Raw genomic sequence first — 27594 nt, 5'->3', positions numbered from 1 at the left:
CTGATGAGAAAAAAAATAAAGATCCCACATATCTAAAAAATTTCCCATGACCAGAATACATGATAAGGGTAGGAAAAAGGTTAGAGGGGTTGGAGGAAAGTTTTGCTAATGCTACAATCAGTTGTTTGGAAGAAGCTAAGGAATTTGAAGAAAGCCCTCTTGAGCTATTCATACCCTAGTTAATGATCAATACATATGAAGACACCCTTACAAGATGTTTTGTAAGGAAGCTTGCTAAAGGAGAAGAACTAAATAATTAGGAGACTCAAGATATCCTAGTTGTCCTAAAAAAGTAATTCCATCCAAAAATGTTTATGTCTGATATGCTTAGTTTTACATGCTTTTAATAAGACCTTTCTTTCTTATTGGTGTTTTTCTACATGTTCACTCAATTGATAATCACGGCTCAAGATATCAATTTAAGGTTTTTTATGTGTTTGAGCCACTCTTTAAATTTTAATAAGATCGTGTATTTTTCTTTCATCTCTTTCCTTTGCTTATTCATAAAAAAACACTTTCTGCTTTTAAGAAATCTAATACTGGAACTTCAATAAACAAAAAAACCCCTCGTATTGAGAATAATTGGCCAAATCTTGATTAAAACACATTTGTTATGGATGAGGAAGAGTGTGAAGAAGAAGACATAACAGAATTCATTGAGATAATTAAGCAGTTTGAGAAAGCCATAAAACTCGTTGAAGAAATATTATAAATGGTGGATTTAGGCACTGAGCATGGGAAAAAGGGATGGTTTAGTATCCTTATTGAAAGAATTCTTTGATGTATTTGCTTTGAAGTACACTGATATGCTTGGACTGGATACCAATATTGTGGTATATATGTTGTTTCTGATAGATGGGTGCAAACCTGTGAAGCAGAAACTAAGAAGAATGAGGCTAGACATCTTAACTAAAGTGAAAGAAGAGGTGAAGAAGCAATGGGATGCACGTTTTATAGAAGTAGTCAAATACCCTTAATGGGTATCAAACATAGTGGTAGTTCCCAAGAAAAGTAATAAAATCCTATTATGTGTGGATTTTAGAGACTTGAATAGAGCTAGCCTGAAAGACGACTTTCCACTCCCTCACATTGACATGCTTATAGACAATGGTGAAAAGAAATCGACACAATCCTTTATAGATGGGTTCTCAAGTTATAACTAGATCAAAATGGCCAATGAAGAAAAGGAAAACTTTTGTTACCCCATAGGGAGCTTTCTATTACAAGGTGATGCTATTTGGTTTGAAAAATGTTGGAGCCACATATCAGTGAGCGATGGTAACACTTTTTCATGATATGATGCATAACAATATTGAGTTATACATTAATGATGTGCTTACCAAAACCCATACAGAACAAAATCATGTGCAAACTTTAAGGAAGCTCTTTGAGAGATTAAAGAAGTATCAATTAAAGTTGAATCCATCAAAATGCACATTTGAGGTTAAATCTAGGAAGTTATTGAGATTTGCGGTGAGTAATAGAGGAATCAAGGTATACCAAGACAAAGTCAAAGTCATCCAAGAAATGTCAGCACCCGAGATTAAGAAAGAAGGGGTTTTTAGAGAGGTTAAACTACATAACTCATTTTGTCTCCAAGTTGACAACTACATGCAAACCAATCTTCAGCTTGCTGAGGAAGAATAACCCTGGGGTTTGGAATGAAGATTGTAAATAGGCTTTTGAGAAGATTAAGCAATACATTGTGAACCCACCTCGACTAGTACAATCAATTCCTGAGAATCCCCTCATACTATACTTAACAGTCAATGAAACAGCTATGGACAGTGTGTTAGGACAACACGATGATATGGGAAGAAAAGAGCAAGTCATTTATTACATCAGTAAGAAGTTCACAAATTGTGAAACACATTACAATATGATTAAGAAGTTATGTTATGGATTAGCATGAAGCGCTAATATATTACACCATTATATGTTATATTACACCACATGGCTCATCTTCAAAATAGATCCCCTGAAGTACATATTTGAGAAACCATATTTTTCAAGTCGGATTGTAAGATGGCAAGTTTTGTTGTCTAACAATGATATAGCTTATATGACTAAAAAAGCTGTAAAAAAAGCATCATTGCTAATCATTTGACTGAGAACGCCATTGAGGAATATGAACCTTTGAGCTTTAACTTCTTAAATGAAGATGTCTTGATAATTGAAAAGGAAAAATGGAACGATTGGTGCATGATGTACTTTGATGGAGTTGTGAATGTATGGGGTAATGGAGCTGGAGTTGTCATAATTTCTCCAAATGATAAACAATACCCCATCTCAATAAAATTGCAATTTAGTTGCACTGACAATATAGCTGAGTATAAAGCATGCACTTATGACCTAGAAGCAGTTGCAAAAATATAGACAAAGAAGTTCAATGTATATGGAGACTTAATGTTGATAATCCACCAAGTAAAAGGAGAATAGCAAACCAAAGACAAAAAGTTGAGGCCATATTAATAGTACATTTCTAAACTAGTAGAGGACTTTGATGATATAGATTTTACACATTTAGGAAGAGATAAAAACCAATTTGGTGATACTCTAGCAACTTTTTCCTCCATATATCAGATTGATTATGGGGATCGAGTACAATCAGTACACATAAGAATAAAAAATTCCTCTGGTTACTGTTGCTCAAAAGGTGATGAAACAGACGAGAAGCCTTGGTACTATGATGTAAAGAAATTTATCCTGTATTAAGAATACCCCAAGGGAACATCCAAGTCAGACCAAAAGACATTGTGAAGAATAGCCATAGATTACTACCTAGATGCAGAAGTTTTATACAAGAGGTCATTTGATAAGACTCTTCTAAGGAGTTTGAATGAAGAAGAAACAAGGAAAGCACTGCATAAAATACATGAGGGATCTATGCTACATATGTAAATGGACATATAATGACAAAAAAAAAAAGAGGGATTGCGTAGATTATGTAAGGAAGTTTCACAAGTGCTAGGTACATGGAGATAAGATCAATATGCCACCAGTTCTTTTATTCAACATGGTGTCACCTTGGCCATTCTCAATGTGGGGGATAGATGTTATTGGACCCATTAATCTAAAAGCCAGCAATGAACACAGATTCATTTTAGTAGTAATTGATTACTATACTAAATGGATTAAAACTTGTTCATACGCAAAACCACCCCTTTTTATGCAAAACCATTCTTGTTTAAGCAACAACTTTCAGAGGGTTTTTTGTTATAAAAGAGCAGCTGCTCTTTAAGGAAAGGGGCGTTGGGAAAGAAAAAGCAGAGTTTTAGGTGTATAATTTAATGTGTTATGAATGTTAATACAATGATATGTTTTAATTTAAGAGATGTTTTATCAAGTTTCTTAACTAGTTTGATTACTTTCTTTTTTTGTTGAATCATTTAGGAAGTTTAGTTTCAGATATGCATTTTTGTTATTCTGGTGTATTTTTTAGTCACAACAAGCATAAGTTCATGTTTTCAAAACTTGAAAGACGTGGAAAATTAATGTTCTTAGATTGTTAGATTTCCAGATATGTTTGTTATAAAGCTTGATCTAAATACTATTGCATTATTTTTCTGCTTTTTTTTTAATTTTTTTTTTATGTTTGTTGAAGTGTACATGAGTGTGCTTGAGTAAGGGTTACTATATTTAGGCCTCATTGTTGGGTTTTTATGCTTTTTTAGATTAAAGTGTGCAGAGCCTTCTCTAGGTTTAAGGTTGAATTTCTAGGTTTTTATTTTTGAATGTTCTTGAACCCAAATTAAGGTCTTCTCAAGTGTTGATGTTTAAAGCTCCATTTGAGCTCCAATCAAAGCAATAACACTTACATGATCGTTTTTCACCTTTATTTGATCCTCTTAAAGCTTATTTGGATTAATCGATCCCCAAAGCTTTTGAATGTGGGTTTAGGGTTTTGTTGTTGTTAGGTTTGATTTGTTCATATCAGAGCTCATTTTTGTTGTTTGATACATGATTATGTTTTAGTTTCGCAAGTTACACCTTTTTATGTTGTTTGTTGAACAAAATCTGATCTTAAATTGAATCTACTTTTTCTAGGATTATTCTTATATCATTCATGTTCTTCATTAGATTCAAGATAAGACCTTGTTTGATCTTCAAATCTTTGTTTCTGTTTCTGGACTTTGTTGGTGGGCTTGGGCCTTTAGGCCAAGAAGCCCAACCTATGTGGTTGGGATGAGCTTATTTCCTCTATAACACCATGTTCGACATGTCTTATTTTTATCAAAAGAAAAGTACATTTGTTTTGTCCTTAAGATGTGTTTGTCAAACACGGCCTTAAGATATTTTTTAAGTCTTAATTTTTTAGTTAAGAGCGTGTTTGGCAAACACGCCTTACTGATTTTCCAGCAATGTTTTTTCTAATTTTTTATGCTTTTGCCAAACAGACCCCAGATAATTTACAAAAATTTCTGAAAAAGTGTCTTTTTTAAAATTATTTTTAGGTCCCTTGCATGTTTTCCAACCATTTCATTTAATATCTAGATTGTAGACTTATACTATAAGATTTTAATCTGATATTAAATATGCGTGTTTTTCTTTAAATAAATTCAAAAAATCAAATCAAAAAATCAAAATTTTCTTATTTAAAAAAATACAAAAAATATGTTTTTATTTATGTGTATATACCCAAGTCTCTTAAAAAATAAAAATAAAAATCATATTTGCATAAACAATAAAAAAAAATATATAAGGCATGATTTAGCATACTAAAAAATCACAAAAATAGTCTTTTTATTTTTACATGGTTTTTTAGATTTAGTAACTAGTTTATTAAAGCCATGAAAACTTGGCTACATTTCAAAAATACCAAAAAAATATATTTTGTTTTCCTTTAATATACGAGATTATGAACTTATATGTAAGATATATTCCTAATATTGAACCAAAAAAGACACTTTGTTTTATTTATATGTTTTGACATTAGAACAATTAGGTTTTAATCAGATAAAATAAAAATCTTCTTACCGAGAACTTTTTTTAAATTTTAGATAGACCAACGACTAGAAAACATAACAATACCTTAGTTTATTTCAGACAAACAAATAATGCAGCCTACCTTAAGTAAGATGTACTAGGGGTGATACGTCCTCTCCATACACAACTAGTCCCCTTATCCAGACTCTTAGATCAATTAGGGTTCCTAGTGACCAAAATATTAGGTGGCGACTCCATTCATTTTTTTTTATTGATAAGAAACAAGAATTTCTTGTTCTTTCTCCTATTACCAGAGAGATCCTGAACGGATGATTGTGACGACGTCGCACATGTGCGATAACATGTATTCTCATGTATGAATGTAAATAAGAGTATATGTACACGTACATCAAATATGGATTAGCCGATTCAAAAAGCTAATCCATGACATGTTGGAGAAATCTATTGTTGAATATAGGAAAAATCTATTGTTTGATAAATTTGAAGAGATTTTTTCTTGCGTTTTCATCTCAGTTAAATCCCATACATGTTGGAGAGTACAATACAAAAAGATGGGTTTAAGCCTCTTTCATTCAATAAAAACAAATAGTTCTTACATATGAAGAAGATTTTCTTACATATGGAGAGATACGATTCCTATACATATATATTCATTCTCAAAAGCAATACCTATATTGGCTACATTTCTAATAAAGGCTGAAACATCATTCAAGTATTCTAGTTATCTACTAGCATTGCTGCTGATCAAAGAGGCCTTCACATGCAATTCATTTACCTCTCGAGCCACCCTATCAATTAACTTGTTTGTTTGTTCTATTTTGTAATGCATCAAAGTGTTGTCTTGTAGCAGTGCACTATTGCTTGTGGCCAATGACTCTTTGTTTCTGCTTAGTATTTGAACTATCATTTCCAGCTGTTGGATATGGTCCTAGCCCTTTGAAGTTCTTCTCGCTCAATGTAAAGTTCAATTATCTTTGTGTTCATCTGGACATCAAATTTGCTATTGTAATCTTGTCATTATTTGAATTTTTTCTTTAGTTCATTCAACTATTCCTCAACCTCTAGATATAGCCCTCTCAGCTTCTTTAATTCTTCCTCTTGGATTTCTAGCTCAAATTGAACCATGGTGACTCGTTCTCTTAAGGCATTTGTTTAATCTTGGTAATCCCTCATATATGATTCAACTATTTTTTGAACTTCTCTTTCATCATTGGCTTGAGCTATATACTGAGCTCTTAATCTTGTTTCTTCTTTAATGCTGAGATTGACCAACTTGTTTTTCTCTTTCTCAACTTCCAACCTCTTTCTACTATTATCTCATTTCTTTTTTAAAGAGGCAATCAGTTCTTTGTCAGCACTTGTTTTGCCCTTGAAAGCCCCTTTTAGAGTAACTAGTTCTTTTTTCATCATCACATGTTTATTTACCAAATCATCATACTTGTTCACCCTTTCTGTTAAGTCTTTTTTCAGCCCATCGTGTCAAAATATCTCAATCTGGTTATTTTGGTTTGTTGCAACTTGAGGGCTCATCTCCTTGTGTCCTGAAAATATTTTTGTATTTTAAATTTTTGATTTTTTTTTATTTTTGAATAAAAAGGAAAATGTATTTTTTTATAAAACAATTTTTAGAGGATCCAAAATTGAGTTATGATAATAATGATAATAATAATATCATCTAGTATTATTTGTCTCTCACTCGCCCATGAAAAACTGAATCTATCTAATACATTATATTTCAAACTTGCACGAGAATTTCATACTTGACGAACAAATCATACGACCTGATGCACACTGGTCATATGAGTGAGCCAATTTAAATATATTGACATACTTGAACAAATTGTACTATACAATACTCAATATATTTCATAAAACAAATAATAAATAAAATGATATTCTAATAGCATTTATTCATTACTCAATCACTGTAAGCCTTCGTATGATACTTAAAACTAGTTATATTACTAATTACATTCTACATATGCCAAAGGATCTTACATGTCTAACAAATGCATCCCATGTTATTGATTTTGTGAGTGGATATGCAACCATAGAATTTATAGAAATGTGTTTTAGGATCACGTCATGTTTAGTAATTGCTTCTCTAATGTAGTGATATCTCATCTTGATGTGTTTGGTCTTTCCTTGGTATTTTGGATTTTTGACCATGGCTATTGTAGCAGTGTTATCATAGTAAATTGTCACTGAGTTTGATGTTGATTTGACAATTTTCAAATGATATAAGCAATTTTTTAACCAAATAACATCTTGTGTTGCTACGGAACAAGTTACATTCTTGGCCTCTATAGTAGATAAGACTATGCAGGATTGTTTTTTGCTCCTCTATAGATTGCACTATCATTAAGCAAACAAGCATATCCCAAAGTTGATTTGGATTGGTTGGCATCTCCTCCCCAATCAGCATTAGAGTAACTAATCAATCGCAAGTCTTTCTTTCCTTGCTAACATAGTATGTAATTTGAAGTTCCTTTCAGATATCAGAGAATTCTTTTAGCTGTCATCTAGTGTTTTTTACTAGGGTTTGATTGATATCGGCTAACCAATCTAACAACATAACATATATCGGGATGTGTGCACATCATTGCATACATCAAACTATTGACAACATTGTCATAAGGTACTATGGACATTTTCTCCTTTTCTTCTAGAGTCTTGGGACACATATTACTGCTCAGGCTCAAGCTATTATGAACAGGGGTGTCCATTAGTTTGCTATATTGCATGTGATAATGCTCTAACATTTTTTTTGAAGTCTCTTGAGTTAAACCCAAAACCTTTTAGTGCAATCTCTTATGATTTTCACACCAAGAACATAGCTGGCCTCACTCATGTCTTTCATTTTAAAGTTTGATGATAACCACCTTTTATTAATATCAATCATCTCTTTGTTATTTCCAGCTATTAAGATGTCGTCAATATATAAGGATAATATTATAAACTATTGTTACAACATTTTAAATATATGCAATGATCTTCTTTCATCATTGTAAAACCATCCTTAAGGATAGTTTGATGAAACTTGACATTCCATTGTCTAGAAGCTTGCTTAAGACTATATATGGATCTTTTAAGCTTGCAAACTTTGCACTCTTATCCTTTAGTCTCGAATCCTAAAGGTTGATCCATATAGATCTCCTCATTTAGTTTTTCATTGAGAAATACAGTTTTAACATCCATTTGGTATAACTCTAGGAGCGTGTTTGACAGTGTGGTAGTGGTTGCTTTTCAAATAGCTTTTCGTGCCGAAATACATGCCAATGATGTTTTTTCATTTTTTAAAAATCATTTTTAACATCAGCACATCAAAACGATCCAAAAAGTACAAACCGCACTCAATTTTAGCAAAAAAAAAAAAAACAAATTTGAAATTTGGTCAAACGCAGGTTCAACCGCAGAGCCAAACAGGCTCTAGGTCTATATATGCAACTATAGATAAAATGAGGTGAACTGAAGTAATCCTCATAATTAGTGAGAATATATCTTCATAATCAATTCCTTCTTCTTGAGTGTAACCTTTCATTACTAGTCGAGTCTTATAACATTCTATTAACCTATCTGCCTTATGTTTAATTTTAAGAACCCATTTATTTTTAATGAATCTTCGTCCTGATGGTAAATCAACCAAGTCCTAAACTTGATTAGTTTTCATCGACTCCATTTCTTCTTCCATAGCTTTAATCCATTCTCTTGCTTCAGGACCAGATAGAGCATGACTAAATGTTTTAGGCTTTTCATCATCTTGTGGAGCAATCATGAACGTTTCCCCTTCAATCTCAAATCGACGGCGAGGAATTGGTTCACGAATGCTTATACGAGGTTAAGATTGCTCATGATTTTGCTCCATAAGAGTAGGAATTGACAAAATGTCACTCTCATTATTTCCAGAAGAATTAAGAGGTTCTTCTAAGTCCTCTACTGAATGGCTTGTTGTGCCATAATCTAGATTTTTCATTTCATATAATTGAAAATCTTTATTAACCTCACATGTCATTGGAAAATCCTTTTCTAAGAATACAACATTACGCGATTCAATCTTCATCACTCTTCCATCAGCTTTTTTACCAAAAAATACAAATCATTTGGAATGTTCAAAATATCTTATAAAGATACACATCTTCCTCCTAGGACCAAGTTTCCCATATTCATGAGAATTATTATGAGTATAAGTTGCATACCTCCATGGATGCAAATAACCTAGATTAGGTTTGTCGTTGTTCCATAGTTTATACGAGGTAGATAAGACAGATTTAGAGGGCACTCGATTAAGTATGTAGGCAATAATTAACAATTCATTTCCTTAAAAGGAAATCGGTAAGTTAGCATGCGTCATTATTGACATAACCATGTCCAATAGGGTCTTATTCCTCCTTTCTACTACCCCATTTTGTTATGGAGTATAAGGAATAGTTAGCTATCTAGCTATACATTTTTCTTTATAAAAATTTTTAAATTGTTCAGATACAAGTATTCACGTCCTCGATCAGTTCTCAAAGCTTTGATCTTGGTGCTTAGTTTATTCTCTACAAGATTGGTGTATTGAATGAAGCAATCTAATGCTTAAGACTTATGTGAGATCAATAAAAATGACCAAATTGTGTGAAATCATATATAAATGTGATGAAATAATTTCCTCCATGTCTTGCCCTCATATTTATTAGGCCATAAATGTCTGAATAAATAAGTTGTAATGGACTTCTAACTCTTTTAGCTTTGCCAAAAGGTAATCTAGTTGCTTTTCTAACAAGGCAATACTCACAAACATGCAATATCTCTTTAGTAGGTGATCCTAAAAGATCAGCTTTTGCCAATCTATGTAATCGGTCTTGCCCAATGTGTCATAATCTAGGATGTCATGTTATGATATCACTATTATTAGTAGTGCTGAAATTTTGAACAACATAAATAGAAACATCATCATTAATAGGTATATTAATGGTGTCTAACACCATAAAACCATTTAATACAAAACTAAAATCATAAAAAATATTATCCAAATATATTTTTACACAACAACCAACATACACAATATTAAAGTCCAATTGTAGTAAAGCAAGAACAGACATAAGATTTCATCGAACTTCTACAATGTAGAGTACATCATGAAGATAAAGTGTGTGACCGCCCTGCAAATCTAGTTTGCAGGTACCTATCCCTAGCACAACAGTAAAAGCATTATTCCCCATGTATATGTATTTACTTCCCTTTAGAATTTGATGATATTCCACAAAGGTTGTTTGATCCATTGTTATGTGGTTGATTGCTCCTGAGTCTACAGTCCATAAAGAAATAGATTCAGCAAGCATTCAACAACTGCTAATGTATAAGTTAGAGGGATGATTGTGGTTAAACATTACCTTTGGTTTAGTGCAATTACAAGCAAAGTGACCATGTTTACCACAATTGAAACAATTCATATTCTTGTCTTTTTTACTGCTGTGTTTCCCACACTTGTATTTATGTCCACTACTACTTGCTTCTATTCCTTTCTTGCTATATTTGGAACCCTTACCCTTATCCTTTTTATATTTAGAGCCATATGCTTCACACATCTTAGTCTTAGATATGAAAGCCTTGTTTACGGGCTTCTTATTGTGAAGTCAATCTTCTTCACGCTTGACATGACGAGCAACATCATTAAATGTCTTGATGTTATCATTGTGGGTAAGGTTAATATACATGTGTTCTCAATTGCTTGGCAAAGAGCGGATAACAGCTTGGACTTGTTGTTCATTAGTCATCTCATGCCCAACACCCCTTAATTCACTGATCATGTTAGACATGATTGTAAGATGTTGCCTTATCGTCTGATTTTGGCACTTCTTATAACCATCAAATTTAAGGGTTAACTGACGAAGTCTAGTAGTGGAGGTTCCCCCATACTGAATCTTTATTGCGTCACAAACTGATTGGGTTGAACAATGCCTTTCAAAACGCAACATTATATCATTCCTCATATTGCTCAACATCAGAATGTGAGCTACACGATCCTTGCGCTTATAAGTTTGATATGCTTCCATATCAAGCCTATACTGAGTAGTATTTTCTTACTCAGGTTCAACCATCGGTTGTGTGATTGTTCCAGCATTTCCTGCTCTTCCAGGAGATACTCAATCTTATGATGCCAAACATCGTAATTCTTTTCACTTAGTTTATCTCCATGGTTCAAATCAGCAATAATACTCTTAAATGCAGCCACATTGAGCGCTATTAACACCACTTACAAATATTAGTATCTAGTACAATTTAAATGACATTTATTACAACTACATTCTAAATTAAACAAATAATAATTTAACACATACAATATAAATGAAAAGAATATTAAACACTTAATCAATTTTCATTTGTATGGTTTAATTATTATTGGAAATTTAAAAGAGTGCAAAATTAGAGTTATTAGTTTCAACTAACAACTCCTACTGATCAATTATAGATGTTTTCATATACATTCATATAATTTAATTAAAACTTAAATTACATAAAATATGCAATTCAAAATAAATAATCAATTATCTTAACAAAAAAATACTTAAATAAAAAAAATACAAAATTAAGAATAATAAATTTTAGAATTATTTTGTATTGCAGGTACATAAGTAGGGTCTCCAATTACATCATCTACTTCATCAAAGTCATCTCCTCCAAGTTCATTATACTCAAACCATGAAATGAATTTAGCACCAGTATCCAAACGACCTGCGCTTCTTCCAGTGCATCATATATCTTTTTCAGTATACCAACGTTCCCTCTCAAACAGTATTTCATCAGCGAGATTATTGAAATCTAAAAATTCTAGCCTATATTCCATTGATAGTCATATTGACATCTATTTTTTAGATAGAGAATTGAGAACGATTAACATTTGATGTTCCATGTAGAATTCGTAACAATTAATCAATTTATATTAACAAATAATTAAATATTAATTGCCTCTCGTGTTTTTTTTTTTCAATATCAAATGGCAGTTACACATTTGTCAAATCAGATGTGTTGTCATGATTTTTTTTTCTCTCAACTACCAAATGGCAGTTTCCAATTGACTATTGGGACTTATTGAAATTACCCCATAGTGGTGGACGTCCTATAGCCGGCACCATAAAATATCAGTTACCAATTCACACGATTAATTGATAGATTTTTTTCTTCTTTATTTTAATTAATTAACAAATGACAGTTACATAACCGTTATTTATTTGAAAAAAAAAAAAGATTAGTAATTCTTTTAAATACTTGGACTAGACTCACATGTGGTAATTACCAACAATTTGCTTGCATGTTAGAGCGAGAAGAGTTTAAGTTTCTGTTTTGACTATTGGTTTTCAAGTTCTGAAGGGGAAAGAAATTGCATTAGTTGATTTGTTTTATTTATTTATTAATTACCAGGTGAGCATTCATACAACCCTATTGTTTAATTGGTTCAATTTCAACGTTATTGATTAATGCAGCACTTTCTTTATCTTTTATTTATTCATTTTGCTCCTGTACATATTAAAACCTTGCATCATATAAGAACTTTGAGGTCAAATTACTAATAAATTCTCTGTTAATTTTTTAAGATCAATAAATTCACTTTTATAATTTATATTTTTTTAAGAAAATCATATTTAGTTGTACTGCCTATATTACCATCTTTATATACTTACCAATTAATTGATTTTCTTTTCTTTTATTTTAAAAAAAACCATTCATAATATTTTTTTTCTTAATGTTCGATTTCTTTGATCACATGTAAAATAGTTTACAATTATGAAAGGAAAAGTAAAAAAAAAATATAATTCCTCATATATATGTTCTTAAATTTTGTTTTTAAAAATAAAATTTTGATAACCCTTAGCATGATGAGGTGTTCTCAACCTTTTGTAATAATTATAAATCTCTAATTTCTTAAAAAAATCTCAAAATGTTTTAGGGGAAATTAAAATATAAACAAAAAATGCTATATAATAAAATTTGATGTAAAGTATTTTCCTAGAAAACAAACAGGTAAAAGAAATTTTTAAATAGATCTTTCAGGAAAGTATAAGAAGATATGGACTTATTTGGAAGAAAAGCTTGAGAATTGAATTTATTGAGCTAACAAAAATATAATAGAATTTATTGATATTTAATTGATCTTTAAAAAATGAACTTATTCAGACATATTGTTTTTTGGTTTCTCACTTCATCACAAATGACACGCTGTCTTCGTTCTTGATTTCTTTCCCCAGAATTCTCCAATCCAGTGACGTGGCAATCACCTGAAGCTAGAGAGAGGCACCATTCTTATTTTTCGCAATCTTTACTACGAATAGCACATAACTTAGAGATCCCTTTCCTTTGACGTAACTAATACTAATATCACGTGTTTTGATCTTAACTGCAGCAGCTGTTCTTTCGAGAAAAATGGCTTGTGAAATTTATTGACAGCATAATGTTGAGAAAGACGACAGCATTGAAGTCTAAGCCGTGGATATTCCTTTCTATTGGTTTGATAGAAATTTTATTTCATTCTCGCAAGTGGCTAATTAACCAGTAACATCATTCTGTGCGTCAGAGACTCGGACGTTGCTGTTGAATTTCTAGGATGTTCATGGAATTTGGACCTCAGCCATTCAGGGGGGGCGCAAAAAAAAACATAAGATGCTTGCATGTTGCTGGATCTCTTGAGAAAAACAGATCAAGCCCTCAAGAAGAAAGTTGCTTAAAGTGGAACAAAGATACTCAGTTTGGCTTGAGATCTCTCTGTTACTTTGTTGTTATTGTCTAGATTCATGACCTGCAGAAACCATGCTTATTCTTTGACAGAGGTTCTGTTGATTCGAAATAATAGGGACAGGACATCATTCATGAGTTAAAACATGCATAACAACATCATCATAGTTTAGCAATGACCATGATTACAAAATCACAAGTCCGGATTCATGATTGGCCATGAGAAAGTGTGGTACGTTCCTTTAGAGCAGTGAAAACTTGAGAACTTTTGTTAAAAATCTGAGCTCTTCTGTTGTAATCAGTAGGGTCTCTTCCCTCATCATCTCCCATGATTGCTTCTCTCTCCAAGCATTCCAACAGCTCCACCATTCCTTTGCTTTCTTCACATTCCTCTCTCAACTTCCCAATCTCCACAATCCAATCATCTTCCCCTTCTAGGTTCATTTCAGCCTCCATATCTCTTTCCAGCTCCGCCACCGGACCCCGATTACCACACCTAGCTGCCACCACATGATTCAATCTTTGGGCCAAACATAGACCTTGATTAGGCTTCTCTCTGAGTTTGAACCTCAAGCTAGTCAATGGATCAGAAAAACTTTGATGGTGTTTGGTTTGTGGGAGAGGACTTGGTGAATAAAAAGGTTGTGTTTTTGTGGGAGAAATAAGTGTTTCCATGGTTAGAGGCTCTTCTCTTTGCAGTTTTCGAGGTCTGGCTGGTTTATATAAAGGCTCTTCTCCTCTGATGGGTTAAGGATAAGCAGGGGACGCAAAGAGGATGGCACGTGTAAGTATATGGTAGAGGATTCAGGAGCTGGTGGCACCTCAAGAATTGCGGGAAGGATGAGGCACGGGCTTCCATGAGTGAAGTCCACGTCCTTGTCGTGTCCGCATAAACGCTAAAAAGAGAAGAGAATGCCATTTTGTACAAGAAAGCCCTGCCCTGGCAAATTTATACAGGTGGTCTCATTTATGTGGGCCATTTGATGTCGGCATTTCGCAAGTGGAAAGTTCCATGCATCTTGTTGTTTATCCTAGAGAGAGAGAGAGAGAGAGAGATGGCTGTATTTGCATGAAAATGAAGGTTTCTTCGAGCCATGAAACATTAACAATTCTGTTAAAAAGTTTCCTCTTCACATGGTTGATGGTTGATAACAGCAAGTGAGAAGTTGTTGTTCAGCACTTGACATTGACAACGCAAAACATAGCTAGCTTGGTGATGTATTTTTAAATAAAATGGAAAAGGAAAAAACATTGATCATGATTCCGTGTTTAATGTTTACGATTGGACATGAAAGGAAAGGAAAAGAAGAGATTCATTAGGGTGCTTTTTGTCTGTTGGGTTCGGTGTCCAATAAATTATTATCAATATTAAATTCCTCACCAGTTTCTCACGTCATTTAATTTTGGACATGAAACTTTGGGCTATGTACGGGTGGCTTCGTCCTCGCTTCCAATTGCATTTTCAATGAAAAATGTTATTTTAAAAAAATAAATTAATAAAATAGTATTTTAAATAATATAAATATAGCTTTTTTTATCATGTATATTTCAATGAAAAAAAACCATTTGAAAATGTATATTTCAATGAAAAAAAACCATTTGAAAAGCTAATTCTATTAGAGTAGAATAAATAAGTGTTTTATTTTTTTAATGACTTTGATGTTTTTTTTTTTTACATAGCTAGATTTAATTGGCTTATTCTTTTGTTGGCTCCACTTTACTAATTTTCGCTCTTTTAAGAGATAAGTAAGAATTATAATTTGTAGGAAAGAAAAAACATTTTAGTATTTTGTTTGACTTTCCTTTAAAGTATAAAAAACAAGTAAAGAAAAACTAAAATATTAGTTTTTTATTTTTCATTATCCATTTAGCTTCTCCTTCTCCATGCATGATCATCACTTGAGTCAAGCTCGTTCAATTCCAGTTGACCATTGTCTTTGTGCAGACTTCCATTCGACAGGAGAACACAGAAGTAAAGAAAACTGAACAAAGAAAGACAATAATAATAAAGCTCATGGTGGCACAAACAAACAACTAGCAGAAGCTTGCAGTGTATGTTTTCAACTTGAACCATTGGTGATACAAGCTGCATCAGATGAACAGATGTCTCTGTGCGTTGATCCACGCACACACTTTCGATTTCAAGAATATTGACATGTAAGAAAGCGTATCTGTTGTTGGTTTTTCTAAATAACAAACACTTAGTAGTGAAAATTATAAAATAAAATTATTTAGAAGTTTTTAGAATTTTATTAGATAGATTTAGAGTTATTAGGGATTTATTTCTTGAAGATTTTTTTTTTTTTAGTTTTGAATAATTCTTTAAAGGCTGAGTTGTCGTAAACCACAAGTTATCTAATTGTCCGGTTTCCAACAGTAATCCACACGAATCACACGTGAAAAATCTTCTAAATCTCTATTTAGAAGGGAGGGATTATTATGCTTAGAATGCTAGTTTTAATTTTGTGTTTACATAGTTTTTTTTATCTAACAAACAACAACTCTTAAAAATAAGAGACATCACTTACTATTTATAGAAAAATCTGAAAAACTCTATAAATTGGCAAAATATCAATTTACCCTCTGAATAATATCCATATATTAATTCAGGATAATTTTATAAATTAAATCAATCAAGTCCTTACTTTATTTTTCTAGGTCTAGAAATATAATCCATTTATTAATTATATTATAGTTCTTAATTTCTAAAATATATTTTAATTAAATCATCACAGTTTAATTTATGACTAATGGTTTTTAATGTGTGTGACCCCTTAAGTTCCTAATATGTTAACCCAAATATAAATTATAATTCTAATTAAATAGAATTAAATAATTTAAACAGTTTAGTTTATTATCAATAAAACAATTGATTAATTTATATTTGAAAATTAAGTGTATCGTCTAACAACATGTCATGATCCTTCAAATATTAGAAAAGTCATTAATGATTTGACTTAACCTTTTTGTGATAAGTTTTTCAGTGTAATTAATATCTTTTTATCAATAATGTTATGATTTAACATTAAAGCATGAAGTATATTTGTCATGTTAAGTCATGTTTGTTTTTTATATAATTGATCATTTGAATAACATTTAAAATTCTTTTCAAATCTCATTCCATCGTGGCCAATGATTTTTCAGTCAATACTATTTCAAAATAGATGAAACATTTTTCTTAATTCACTTACGGTGATAAATTATCTCTTGATCACTCAAATACCTTCATATAGTTCATGTTATACCAAATATCTGCCCTTTTGTTACCTCGACGAAGATAACATATAACAAGATCAAAGTATAACATTCTCTATATAAGATGACTTAGTGATCTCAAGTCTAATGATCACTTACACAACCGTCACATGCGTCTTTCCATAGACATAGATGATATCTCCATATGAAATTCTCATACGGGTCGGTTCAGTGTACATGTCTTATGATAAGCATCTAGATATTAGTTCTAGGTATCCCTTATATCTCAACTTATAAGAATAACTACTTCATTTCATGAAGAAAAGAATATAATATGTATTAGTTTTATGGCTATAATGAATGTCCAGTATTTAAAAGAGTATCGACAAAGAACATTTTAGAAACAATGCTTTGATGCAATATAAATTTCATAATTATAAAAACTTTATAATTTTCTTTGCAAAATATTTTTGTTCCATGTGCTTTATCTTTACTATAGATTCATTAATTTAATATTAAAAATAAATTAAGTTTTTATTAATAATAAATATATATTTATATAAATATAATAACAGCACCAATAACCATCCGATTATAAATTAACTATAAAACATATTAAGCTAACATCAATATCTAGAGATTAAGTGTTTGAATGATAGGTAAAATCCAAAGAAAGGTAATCCTGATGGAAAGGAACTTGATATGTGCTGGTCAGATGCATTGAAGCTGGATTTGAGGATTAACTGTCGCCCATACCACATTTACAGCTTAGTTTTATCGCAAGATGCTATTATGAAGCATTGATGAATCATTGAAAACCTCTACACATTATACTCACACTTTTGGACAAGTTATGATGTATCACTGGCTATCCTGCTTATCATATGGCCAAATGAGGTCATAACTACGCCCTCATCCTTCAACAATTTTAACACTAGAAGCTTGCTCAAGAAAGGTAAAAGACGCCTTCAAGGATGGGGAGGGGGGGGGGGGGGGGGCTTGTATTTCATACAGCCAAGGAAACATGCTTCAAAAAATAGTGTTCAAGAATAAGCAAGCAAATTTACTGATTCATACATACCATAATGTCAACATGCCATTGGCATGGTGGTACATTGATGAATGCATATATAATCAAACGAACAATTCATGTACAATAGTTACAATATGGTGATTGTGTGTTTTGTATGATTCATCTTTGTAGAAAAAGGGCAACTCCAACCAATCCCATCCACAAAGCTAAAGCAAACCAAAAAGCTCGATTTTTCTCCAGTCCAGTTGGAGGTCGCCAGACCAGAAAGTCCCCCATAAAATCTCTAGATGATGGCAATTGATTGGATGTTGTCCAACTTCTCTCTTGATCCTTCTCCTTGTACTTATCACTCCATGATGCCGCATAGCTGCATTAAACACATCCCACCTTGTCACTTCTCTAAGTGCTAGGAATCAACTGAGTAGTGATGATATTGAGGGGCGTTCAGATAATTTTCAAGGCACGGGGAAACAATTTATCAACCAAAAGGAGAGTAATACTCAACAAAGCACCAAATGAAGAGAAACTGTTGGTAAAACATAATGTACACGTTGTACGTGATTATTAAGACAAGACGGATGAGTGATTCAACATGGATATACTTTCCAAACAACTTCAAGACGCGTGAAATGATAGCAGGATGCTGAGATCACCACTTTTTTCTTAAATCGCAGCATATGCATCAAATAATGGGGTTTCAAAGCTGTTGTTAAAGCTGATTCATGGATCAACAAAAAATTCCTCAAGACAGCTACATCATCCATTATTTAAGATCAATTATAATTACAATTCTTTCCACCGATTTTCACATTCTGGAGAAGCCTAATGCTTATTAATCTCTATAAAACCATGACCTAAAATGATATCACCAATTACAAAACATCACTAAAGCAAGGCAAATAGGTGATAACCCTGCAAAGCTACACAGCTAGCATCCAGAACCAAGAAATGACATCACCAATATCACTAAAGCCTGCAAATGGGTGATAACCCTGCAAAGATACACAGCTAGCTTCCATCAAGTCCAAGTCTGGACCATCTAGAGCTAGACACACCACAGCATGGCCAAGTTTGATGTGGAAATTCCAGGAAAGCAGTCTACCATTGTGAGGACTAAGAAAGAATTAAAAGTAAATCACAATCACATGATGAACTGATGGCAAGACTAAATTTTCAAAAACAAGTAGAGATCAATAAAGGGTCATAAATTGCTCGTCAATTCAAACAACTTGAGATCAAAATTGGACATGAGAATAACTAATTCAGTTCAGAATCCAAAGGATTTCAAACAAGTTTGAGACAATTGAAGCTGAAAGGATGCTCAGTATTGGTAGTGCTCTGGGAAAAACACATTTGAGTGATTGAGTAATCCTTGCTCATTCCTTGTGAAAGATATCCATTAGTACATATCACATACTAAAATGTCTCAGCAAGCTCACTGGTAGCTGTTTCTGAAGTAAGGTAAGGCAGGAAAAGAGGGAAATCTGGAAATTCAGATTTCCAGGTGTCCAGAGGTCATTTAAATGAAGATATGGAGGTTAGTGCTTCATCTAATACATCTTAATATAAATTATCCAATAAGAATATAGAGGGGTCTTCAAGATCACTAAAGCATATGGAAATCTGTAATAATGGCAAGCTCCAAATAATAGATTTGTTATAAAAACAAGATATTTGTTTCTGGAAAATCTTATTCGTACCTTTTATTTCATGGATTAAGGCACAAGTGACTTCTCCCAGGTATTCAGTTTGTAGCAAAGAAAGTTTATGCAGCTGATTTAGAGATCAGAAAGGACTAAGGCAATGGGATCCATTATCTCCTAACCTTTCTATCATCTCAATGCAAATTCTCTACAAATTGTTAGACAAGGCTGCTCTAGAAGGCACTATGCTCTATCATCCAAAGTGCACAAAAGGCAAGTTGACTAATCTCTGTTTTTTAAGATGAGACGTACACTTTCTAGAATGGTAGAAAGGGATCGATTAGTACTCAAAGGAAAACTCTTTGATCAGTTCTCCTGCTGACAAAACCAATCCATTGATGTGTAAAATGTACCTACTAATCTTGATTTTATTTCCACAAATAAAACATTCTTCAGTAATCAAGATTCAAAGTAGGCAAATTGCCAGTGAGGTTTCAGGAAGTGCCTCTAATTCAGCTGGTCATCCACTTGAGGAGAGTATCACTGCAAGGATAGATAACCGGACCTCTATATTCTCGAGTTTTGCTGGAAGAGTTCAGCTTATGATTTCTGGTCTCTTTAACACTCAAAGTTATTGGCCCAGAATACCAATTCTCCCAAGAGTCTTATAAAGAAGGTGAGACGGAAATGTTGTGCCTTTTTCTGGAAGCAGAAATCAGGCTCTGTAAAAGGAGCCAAAGCAGGTTGGGGTTTTGTTAGGCAGACCTAAACAGGAGGGTGGGCTGGGTATTAGAATCATTTCTGATTGGAATCAAGCTGCTATCCTCAGGAATATTTTTTTAGTCTTTTCCTTAAAGGCACCATATTGGGGAATGAAGGACTACAAGGGAAATTAATTAATATTTTAACTTTGAGAAGTTTTCAAGATTTTTAGTACTATTTAGAGATATTAGTATGTACAATTGAGTAGTTAAAATTGGTTTATAAAGAATCTACTGTTATGTCCTATTCAGCAAGTTTTCCTATTCATGTTCGGATTTGGTTTTCCTATTTCTTTGGGTTTGTGCCAATGAATATGCACCTTAGCAAGACATTCAAGTTCTATGATAGTCCTCACCTATGACACACTCATCTACCAAGATTGTCTGCTCCTCCCACGCCTCTCTCTACTGCTTCCCTTCTCCACTATGGCACAACTACCCCACAACATTATAAATTGTTTTTTTTTTTTTTTTCCTATTCGATTCATCTACAGATTCTACATCACCTTCTCTACTGGTTGCTTGGATCCATATCATAAATAAAAGAAGGTTTTGGAGCATTAATGTTCCAGATGATTGCCATTGAAACAGGAAAAATATTTTGAACCTAAGGCCAATAACTAGTGAGATGGCCATTGTATTTGAATCTGCCAGTTCAATCTAAAGATTTTATAAAAGTACTGGAAAGAAATACTTGCGGTGGGATTCACAGTACCCTTACGGTCCTCTTTTGCAGTTGTACTAACATAGGATTGTCTATTATTTGAATCTGCCAATTCAATCTAAAGTTTCAGCTTCTATGGAGTTCCGTGACTGGCAATGGCCTCCTTCCAGGTCTATGATTTAATCCCTCTTTTTAACCCGCTATGTTTGGTTTATTCCCCTAATCTGCAAAAGGAGGGCTTGGATTTTGAAAGATATCTCCTAATAAGCAGTCAACAATAAACAAAGGTTGGGTTTTTGTTAGATGGAAAAGTCCAAGGATACCTTGGGGTTCTCGTATAATACCTAACTCAACTTTATTTCATGGCAGGCTCTTCTTAATAGCTTTTGCTAAAGAGAGACAGGTTGATTGGGGGTCAAATATTGATCCTAAGTTGCTCTTTTGTAATGCCAGTATGACTATATACCACATTATCTTCTACTGTCCTATACCAAGCAGCTATGGGTGAAAGCTCAGTCAAATTGAGGCACATTCAGACTTCTGAGGGACTGGATGCAGGATTTCAATTGAGCTTTACAGAATTTACAAGATAATTTTACCCTTCCAGTAGGTTTGGGTTTGGAAGGAATTGGAGATAACACACTTCCAACCTTAAAACTATGAAGAGCATTGTCCTCATTAGTTCATTTATAAAAATGAGGATGAATGCAGCAAATCTTCAATGTAAGGTTTAAATAGAGAGAGAGAGATAGAGAGCAAAGATTGGTGTTTATCTGAAGATTAGATAAGTCTGCTCTTTGCTAGTAGTTGTTCAGTTTGCATGCCTTTATTGTAATCAGTTTCAGGTTGTATTTTTTTTGTCATTTGTTTTTAGTTTTGTTAACCTCTAGCTGGCATTCTCTGTGTTGCAACAAAGTTTAGCTTTTAACTGTAGATTAGATCAGTCTGCTCTTTGCTAGTAGTTGTTCAATTTGCATGTCTTCATTGTAATTAGTTTCAGGTTGTATTTTAGTTGTCATTTGTTATTCAGTTTTGTTAACCTCTACTTGGCATTCTTTGTGTTGCAACATAAGTTTAGCTGATATTAACTTCGTTCATTGATCTAATGCACATATGAATCTCCCCACCCAAAAAAGAGAAAAAAATGAAAAAGAAAAGAAGATAATTGCACAAGTATTGTACCAGTGTTTAATGCATGTGCATAAGCAAGAGAACGGTTAATCTAGGAAAGTTAGACTCATGCAGAAGAAATCATTCAACTAGAAGGTATAAATGGATTCCAGCAGTTTGGCTAAACAAAAAGGATTCTATAGCTAACTTCAAAAGAATTACCAAATTTACTACATGGTTTTGTTTGTATAAAAGAACATGAAATGAAGCCAAAAAGAGTTGAAAATATTGTTTGGAATGTGCAAACTAAATGAACAGATATCATCAAACTGACTGATTTTATAATTATTGATTTAGCCAATTTATCTCTAATAACAAAATCTTATATCGCAGCATTAAAAATATTGAAAACAGGAATTAATTTGAACAGTTAGATGAAAAAACTTACAACCTGTCATATGTTGAACCAATGAGTGGAATGGTGACCATCTCCTCCTGGGATATCTTAAGCTTAGGTGCCTGCAATATATATCGAAGATTTGCAGCTTGACGTCGAATGCTAATACTAGGGTGCTTCATTTCCAATTGCTTGTAAAGAGCAATGCAGTCAGCATGTCGATTATTAGCCTCATAAGCCATAGCCAGCCATATTTGTATCTAAACAACAAAATTTTAACCTATTATTTCTCACTCCATGATCAAAATGTTATGTTGAAAGAAAGCAAAGCAAAGACTAAAATTAAACTATATTACCAACCTCACCACCAAACAGTGTCGACCTTGGAATGATCGTAAGTGAGGCTTCAAGAAACTCAATAGCCCTTACGTACATGCCTTTTCCATAAGCTTTTTGCCCTAATTCGAACATCAATTCAGCTGTCTTTCTTCTCTCTGCCTGTTCCATGGCCACCTGCTTGAAAACAAAAGGTAACAATAAAAACTAGGAAAACAAATACAAAAGAGTAATTAGAAGAAAAAAATAGTAGTAGTGTAACCTTTTCGAGCTCTTTTCTCACTCTCTCCTTCTTCTCTTCCTCGCTCTCTTCTTTTTCTTCTTGGCTATTATCATCAAATATTCTGTTCTGCAACTCCTCAGCTTTCTTCACCAACTCTCTCCTCTCTTCAATCTCCTTCACTCTCTTCCTCATCTCCTTTTCCCAATCAAACGGTTCCTGATCTCCTCCCCCTCCTCCATTCCCATTCTCTTCATCACTGTCAAAATCCACACCATTCCTTTCTGAATTCGCTTTTCCTCGGGCTACCACCATTCTCTGGTTTTTCCAAGATTGAGCTTCCCCATCCAATTCTAGGTATTTGTAATTACCCTTACCAAATACTTCGGAAACTTTCTGCAAATTTAGCAAGCTTCAGTCTATACTAAACTTTCTATATTGTGTTTTTATTCATAATAATTTTCTTGTCCAAAATAAATCCGATCCTTTGGCTTCTCAAAACAAAAGTTTACTAATTTCCCCCCTGTGATAAATAGTTAAAACTAAACATCTATCCTGGCTGCACACTATCATTTCACAAACATTACCTATGGGTTACAGGTATAGCAATAAAAAATTTTTTAGCAATCTGCAAACCCGGTGATAGCTGACAAAAAGGTGGGCGTTTGAATGGTTTATGTGTTTTTTTATCACTGTATTTAAGAGATCACCAATGGGTCTGGCATGATGCACACTGTGTCCTAAAATCACAATTTAACTGCCAGGAAAACAGTAAACATAGTAATCAGTTTGCACTACATTTATTTGCATAATGTTCAAACTTAAATCGTTAGATATTTAGGCTGAAGAAAGATCAGCTTACCACATCAAGAAAAAGTGCATTCAATTGCCTCTCATCAACAACTGCATTGGCAGATACAGCGGTTGCATTTGTAGTTGTATCCCTGGCAGTTGCAACAATTAATTCAGTATCCAAATCCTGCATTAGAGTAATAAACTGTGTTTGAGGCTTTAATAAAGCGTGTTTTAAAGTAGCATTCCAATAGATTTCAAATGATCAATACAGAATATTACAAAAACTTTAAAGAGAGTATTTCGAGTATTGATGCTTGCCTGTATTGATGAAAATATCTTGTCCAGGTCTTTGGCAAAGGCCATGACATCCACATCCTTGTTTGTTGCAAAAAGTGGCTTGCATCAGAACTTAAACTAATAGTGATGTCATCCATAGGGATCATGAGAAAGAAAACTAAGGAAAAAGGAATGTGTGTGTGTAAAGCATGCGACAAATAGAACAATTTTAACATCCTCAGATCTCTTCTAAGAACTGATCCAAATGAACAAGACCCTTTTTAGATAAATGCCCATCTAAATCACACTCGTAAGCACTAATAGTCACATCATTTGGGATGTCTTATAAACCCTCTGTCAGAGCACATTACTAATCCTCAATTTTTAACCCTGGCATTAACTTAAGGAACCATCTAATGGAGTTTGAAAATGATTTCAGTACAGACATCAATATAAAGTGGGTGAAAGAACTTACATGAGTTTAATGCACTAGCATCCACAGACAATATAATATGCATCATTGGATTCTAAATATAGATGTAATTCAAGATTTACAATTATTCTCAGTAGGGGAAAAACAAATTAGAATCCAAGTTATACCCTAAGAGAGTAGAGAAACAAACTAGCAAAAGTATCTAAGAGAGGCCCACCTAAAATCTCAACTACGAAGCAGTCTTTCACGGTAGAACTTCTGAGAACAGGACAGGAAAATAAAGTGCCAATGCCCTCATCATACCAGAGAGCATTGCATCCTGGGAATACATAATTTTCGAAGAAAATCTTCAACACTCATTCTGCATCATATTTTTGCTTTAAATGATGCAATGCCAGAAGGAACTGAACCTGGGATAATTCCATGGCCACTATGCTTCAAAGCTATGCTATGTTAAAATGCTTGATCCCATTCAACTAAATAAATTAACCTTCAACCACTCAGTCCTGGTGATAGGAATCACTGAAGAATTTGGTTGAAGTATGTTGGAAGCCCGCCATACATGGGATTTAAAAGATAAATATGCAGTAAAAGGAAACAAAAATTAACTCCTGTTCAAGAAGACGGGAATTCCAACCTCTACAACCAGAGTCTTGTCCAAAGGAAAAGAAACACGTTCAAAAACGCTGTTCAATTTTGCACAATCTCATTGGCTTAACCATTTCTCACAATGAGATCAATTGACTAAGCAATTACATCTCTGCTGATGTTTCTAGCCATCCTACAGAAATATTTCCAGGCATCATACAGAAAACTAGAAGTGCATGCAAACGAGATAATCCTCGCCATTACTCATCCATACATTGTATGCAAGACTGGAACTGTTTTATTTATTTATTTATTTGTGTTAAAATAATGCAATGTTATGGATTTCAAAGGGGTGAGAAAAGATTATTGAAGCGCGAACTACCTTCGATACATCTGCCAGCCATTCGCCACCACCTCCAAGAAATGCTTGAACGCCCTGAGCTAACCTTAGGGCTCCCCGTGGACCGGTGTTGATAGATGTCTGAACAATATCCTCCACCAGTTTGGGCAAGTTTTCAATACTATCTGATAGCATCAACATATATAAGTTTTCAATAAAGAAGTATAATACCAGCAAAAAGGAGTAGAAGTAACAAGAGGTTTATTAGGTCTTTCTACAGTGGGGGAATATAAAGGTGAATTGGGGGGGCTCCAAAATCTGATAGAAAGGGAGTTCCAAAAGAATAATTTCATTATGTCAAACATATTGATAACCACAAATACCTTGGAGACGAGAAGAGAAAAGATCCTGCTGTGTTTGAGCATATCGGGCAAAAGGGGTAAAACCCTTTGAGCGAAAATTGAGCTTACTTGATCTCCTGCTTGGAATTGGTAACTTTTGAAACAAACAGCAGTTCATCAAGACAAGATTTCTAGGCGCTGAAACAGCAATTATTGCCATTTCTTTCTGGACACACATGAATCAATAGACTGGACATTAAAAGAACAAAGATATAAGAAAGGAGTCGTCACCTGAGGAAGAGGGTTAGTATTAAAGCAAGAGAATCGAGCCCCTCTTGGCGCTGAAACAGCAATGATTGCCATTTCTTTCTTTCTATTTGTCTGTATCGCAGAAATATCAGAGAAGTGTGAAGCGTGAGGGTATCTGCTGCAAATATATATATAGACAGCACAAAGTAGTAGTTGAAAAGATAAAAAAACATGAAAGGTAAGAGGCCACGTGGCAAGCAGAAGCACTGCAACACTACACAAAGAGGGCTAGGCTTGGGTCTTGAAGTCCTGTTTTGTTCCCACTTTTTTGGGTTTAAAAAGTTGCTACGCAGAGTCCATTCCTGGGGTGGCCTTATTTGGATATCTTAAGGAGGAAAACGTGCATAGATGTTCAAGTTGCAATTAGTAAATATTATTGCTTGGAGACTTATAACATCTCATTAACTTATTACACATCAACATCTTCTATATTAAATTAAAACAATTCTTTGCAACTTTCTACCTTCCCTTTTCTCTCTTGTGTCTGAAAAAATTTACCATAATAAAATTAAAAAATAAATATAGCCCTTGCCCTCCTCGATCATTATTTTCATGGATCTCTCTCTTTTTTTATATCTAAAAAAATTCAAAATTCAAAATTCAAGTGGATTAATAACAAGATTTATATATTGAATAATTAATTAACTCTTGATTCTAGTAATTTGATTACTTTTTTCTAGTCAAAGTGGCTGGTGATTGGTATCTATAAAAAAACCTTCTTTGGTAAATTTGGGGATTCTTCGATGTTTAAGTAAATATATTTTAAAAAAGAAAAAGTGTAATGATATTTTAAAGAGATAAGCCTTGAAAATATACATGTTGAAAATGTTGACAAGCTATATATATGTTTCTAAATAGAACTAGTTGTTTATGGCCAATACTGATGATTGACCGGTTTATTTGGTAACACCAAACGGTCGATTGGTTCATACAAAATTTGAGATTTTAACAATTTAACTTAGATGAATTTTTAGAACTGTCTATCTTAAATTTTATTTATCAATCATTTAATGCATACAAAATGAAATGTGTGGATTCATTTTAATTGTGCTATCAAGTATGATAAAAAAATAAATTATATTTAAGTACTAAAATGAACACTTATTTTAAGTCTTCATTTTATATTTTCGCTAGACTTCTTAATTGATTTCTTCACAGAATACACCATGCTTAATGATATATTCTTTGTTAAAACTTGTTTAAAAGTAACTCTTAATTGAATATATTATTAGTTTCACTACTAAAAAATATAGTAATTAGCAACTAACTACTCCGTTGCAAATAACATTAAAATCCGTTGCTAAAACAATTTAGCAACGGAATCAGCAACGGCAAATATCATATGCAGATTTGTCGTTGCTGATTTTTTAGCAACGGATCAACGAAAAATCCGTTGCTGGTTTTGTGAATCAGCAACGGATTATCCGTTGCTGATTGATGAATTATTTACAATCAGCAACGGATAATCCATTGCTGACTATATTATTTTTATTA

The 27594-nt window shown here is 33.2% G+C and overlaps 2 protein-coding genes across 5 annotated transcripts; both read right to left on the bottom strand.

Moving 5' to 3' along the window:
• Positions 1-13644: 13644 nt before the first annotated feature.
• LOC7494389 (uncharacterized) lies at positions 13645-14506 on the bottom strand. The gene has a single exon (XM_002319845.4). It carries the CDS (start codon positions 14332-14334, stop codon positions 13867-13869), a length of 468 nt encoding a protein of 155 aa, XP_002319881.3. The 5' UTR covers positions 14335-14506; the 3' UTR covers positions 13645-13866.
• Positions 14507-17882: 3376 nt separating this feature from the next.
• LOC7494390 (uncharacterized) lies at positions 17883-26250 on the bottom strand. 4 transcript variants are annotated; one of them, XM_024583687.2, is made up of 9 exons: positions 26083-26250; positions 25834-25945; positions 25493-25635; positions 24132-24188; positions 23881-23997; positions 23061-23414; positions 22823-22975; positions 22514-22722; positions 17883-18254 (listed from the first exon to the last, which is right to left on the bottom strand). In XM_024583687.2, exons 1-9 carry the CDS (start codon positions 26152-26154, stop codon positions 18047-18049), a joined length of 1425 nt encoding a protein of 474 aa, XP_024439455.1. In that variant the 5' UTR covers positions 26155-26250; the 3' UTR covers positions 17883-18046. The 4 variants fall into 4 exon arrangements, with proteins under 4 accessions (XP_024439455.1, XP_002319882.2, XP_024439456.1 ...); XM_002319846.4 differs by having other exon boundaries at positions 22517-22722; positions 26083-26249; XM_024583688.2 differs by lacking the exon at positions 17883-18254 and adding an exon at positions 18618-19000.
• Positions 26251-27594: the final 1344 nt, after the last annotated feature.

Source organism: Populus trichocarpa, chromosome 13 (assembly GCF_000002775.5).
Source record: "Populus trichocarpa isolate Nisqually-1 chromosome 13, P.trichocarpa_v4.1, whole genome shotgun sequence".
Lineage (NCBI taxonomy): Eukaryota > Viridiplantae > Streptophyta > Magnoliopsida > Malpighiales > Salicaceae > Populus > Populus trichocarpa.
This window is presented reverse-complemented; position numbering and strand designations above follow the sequence as displayed.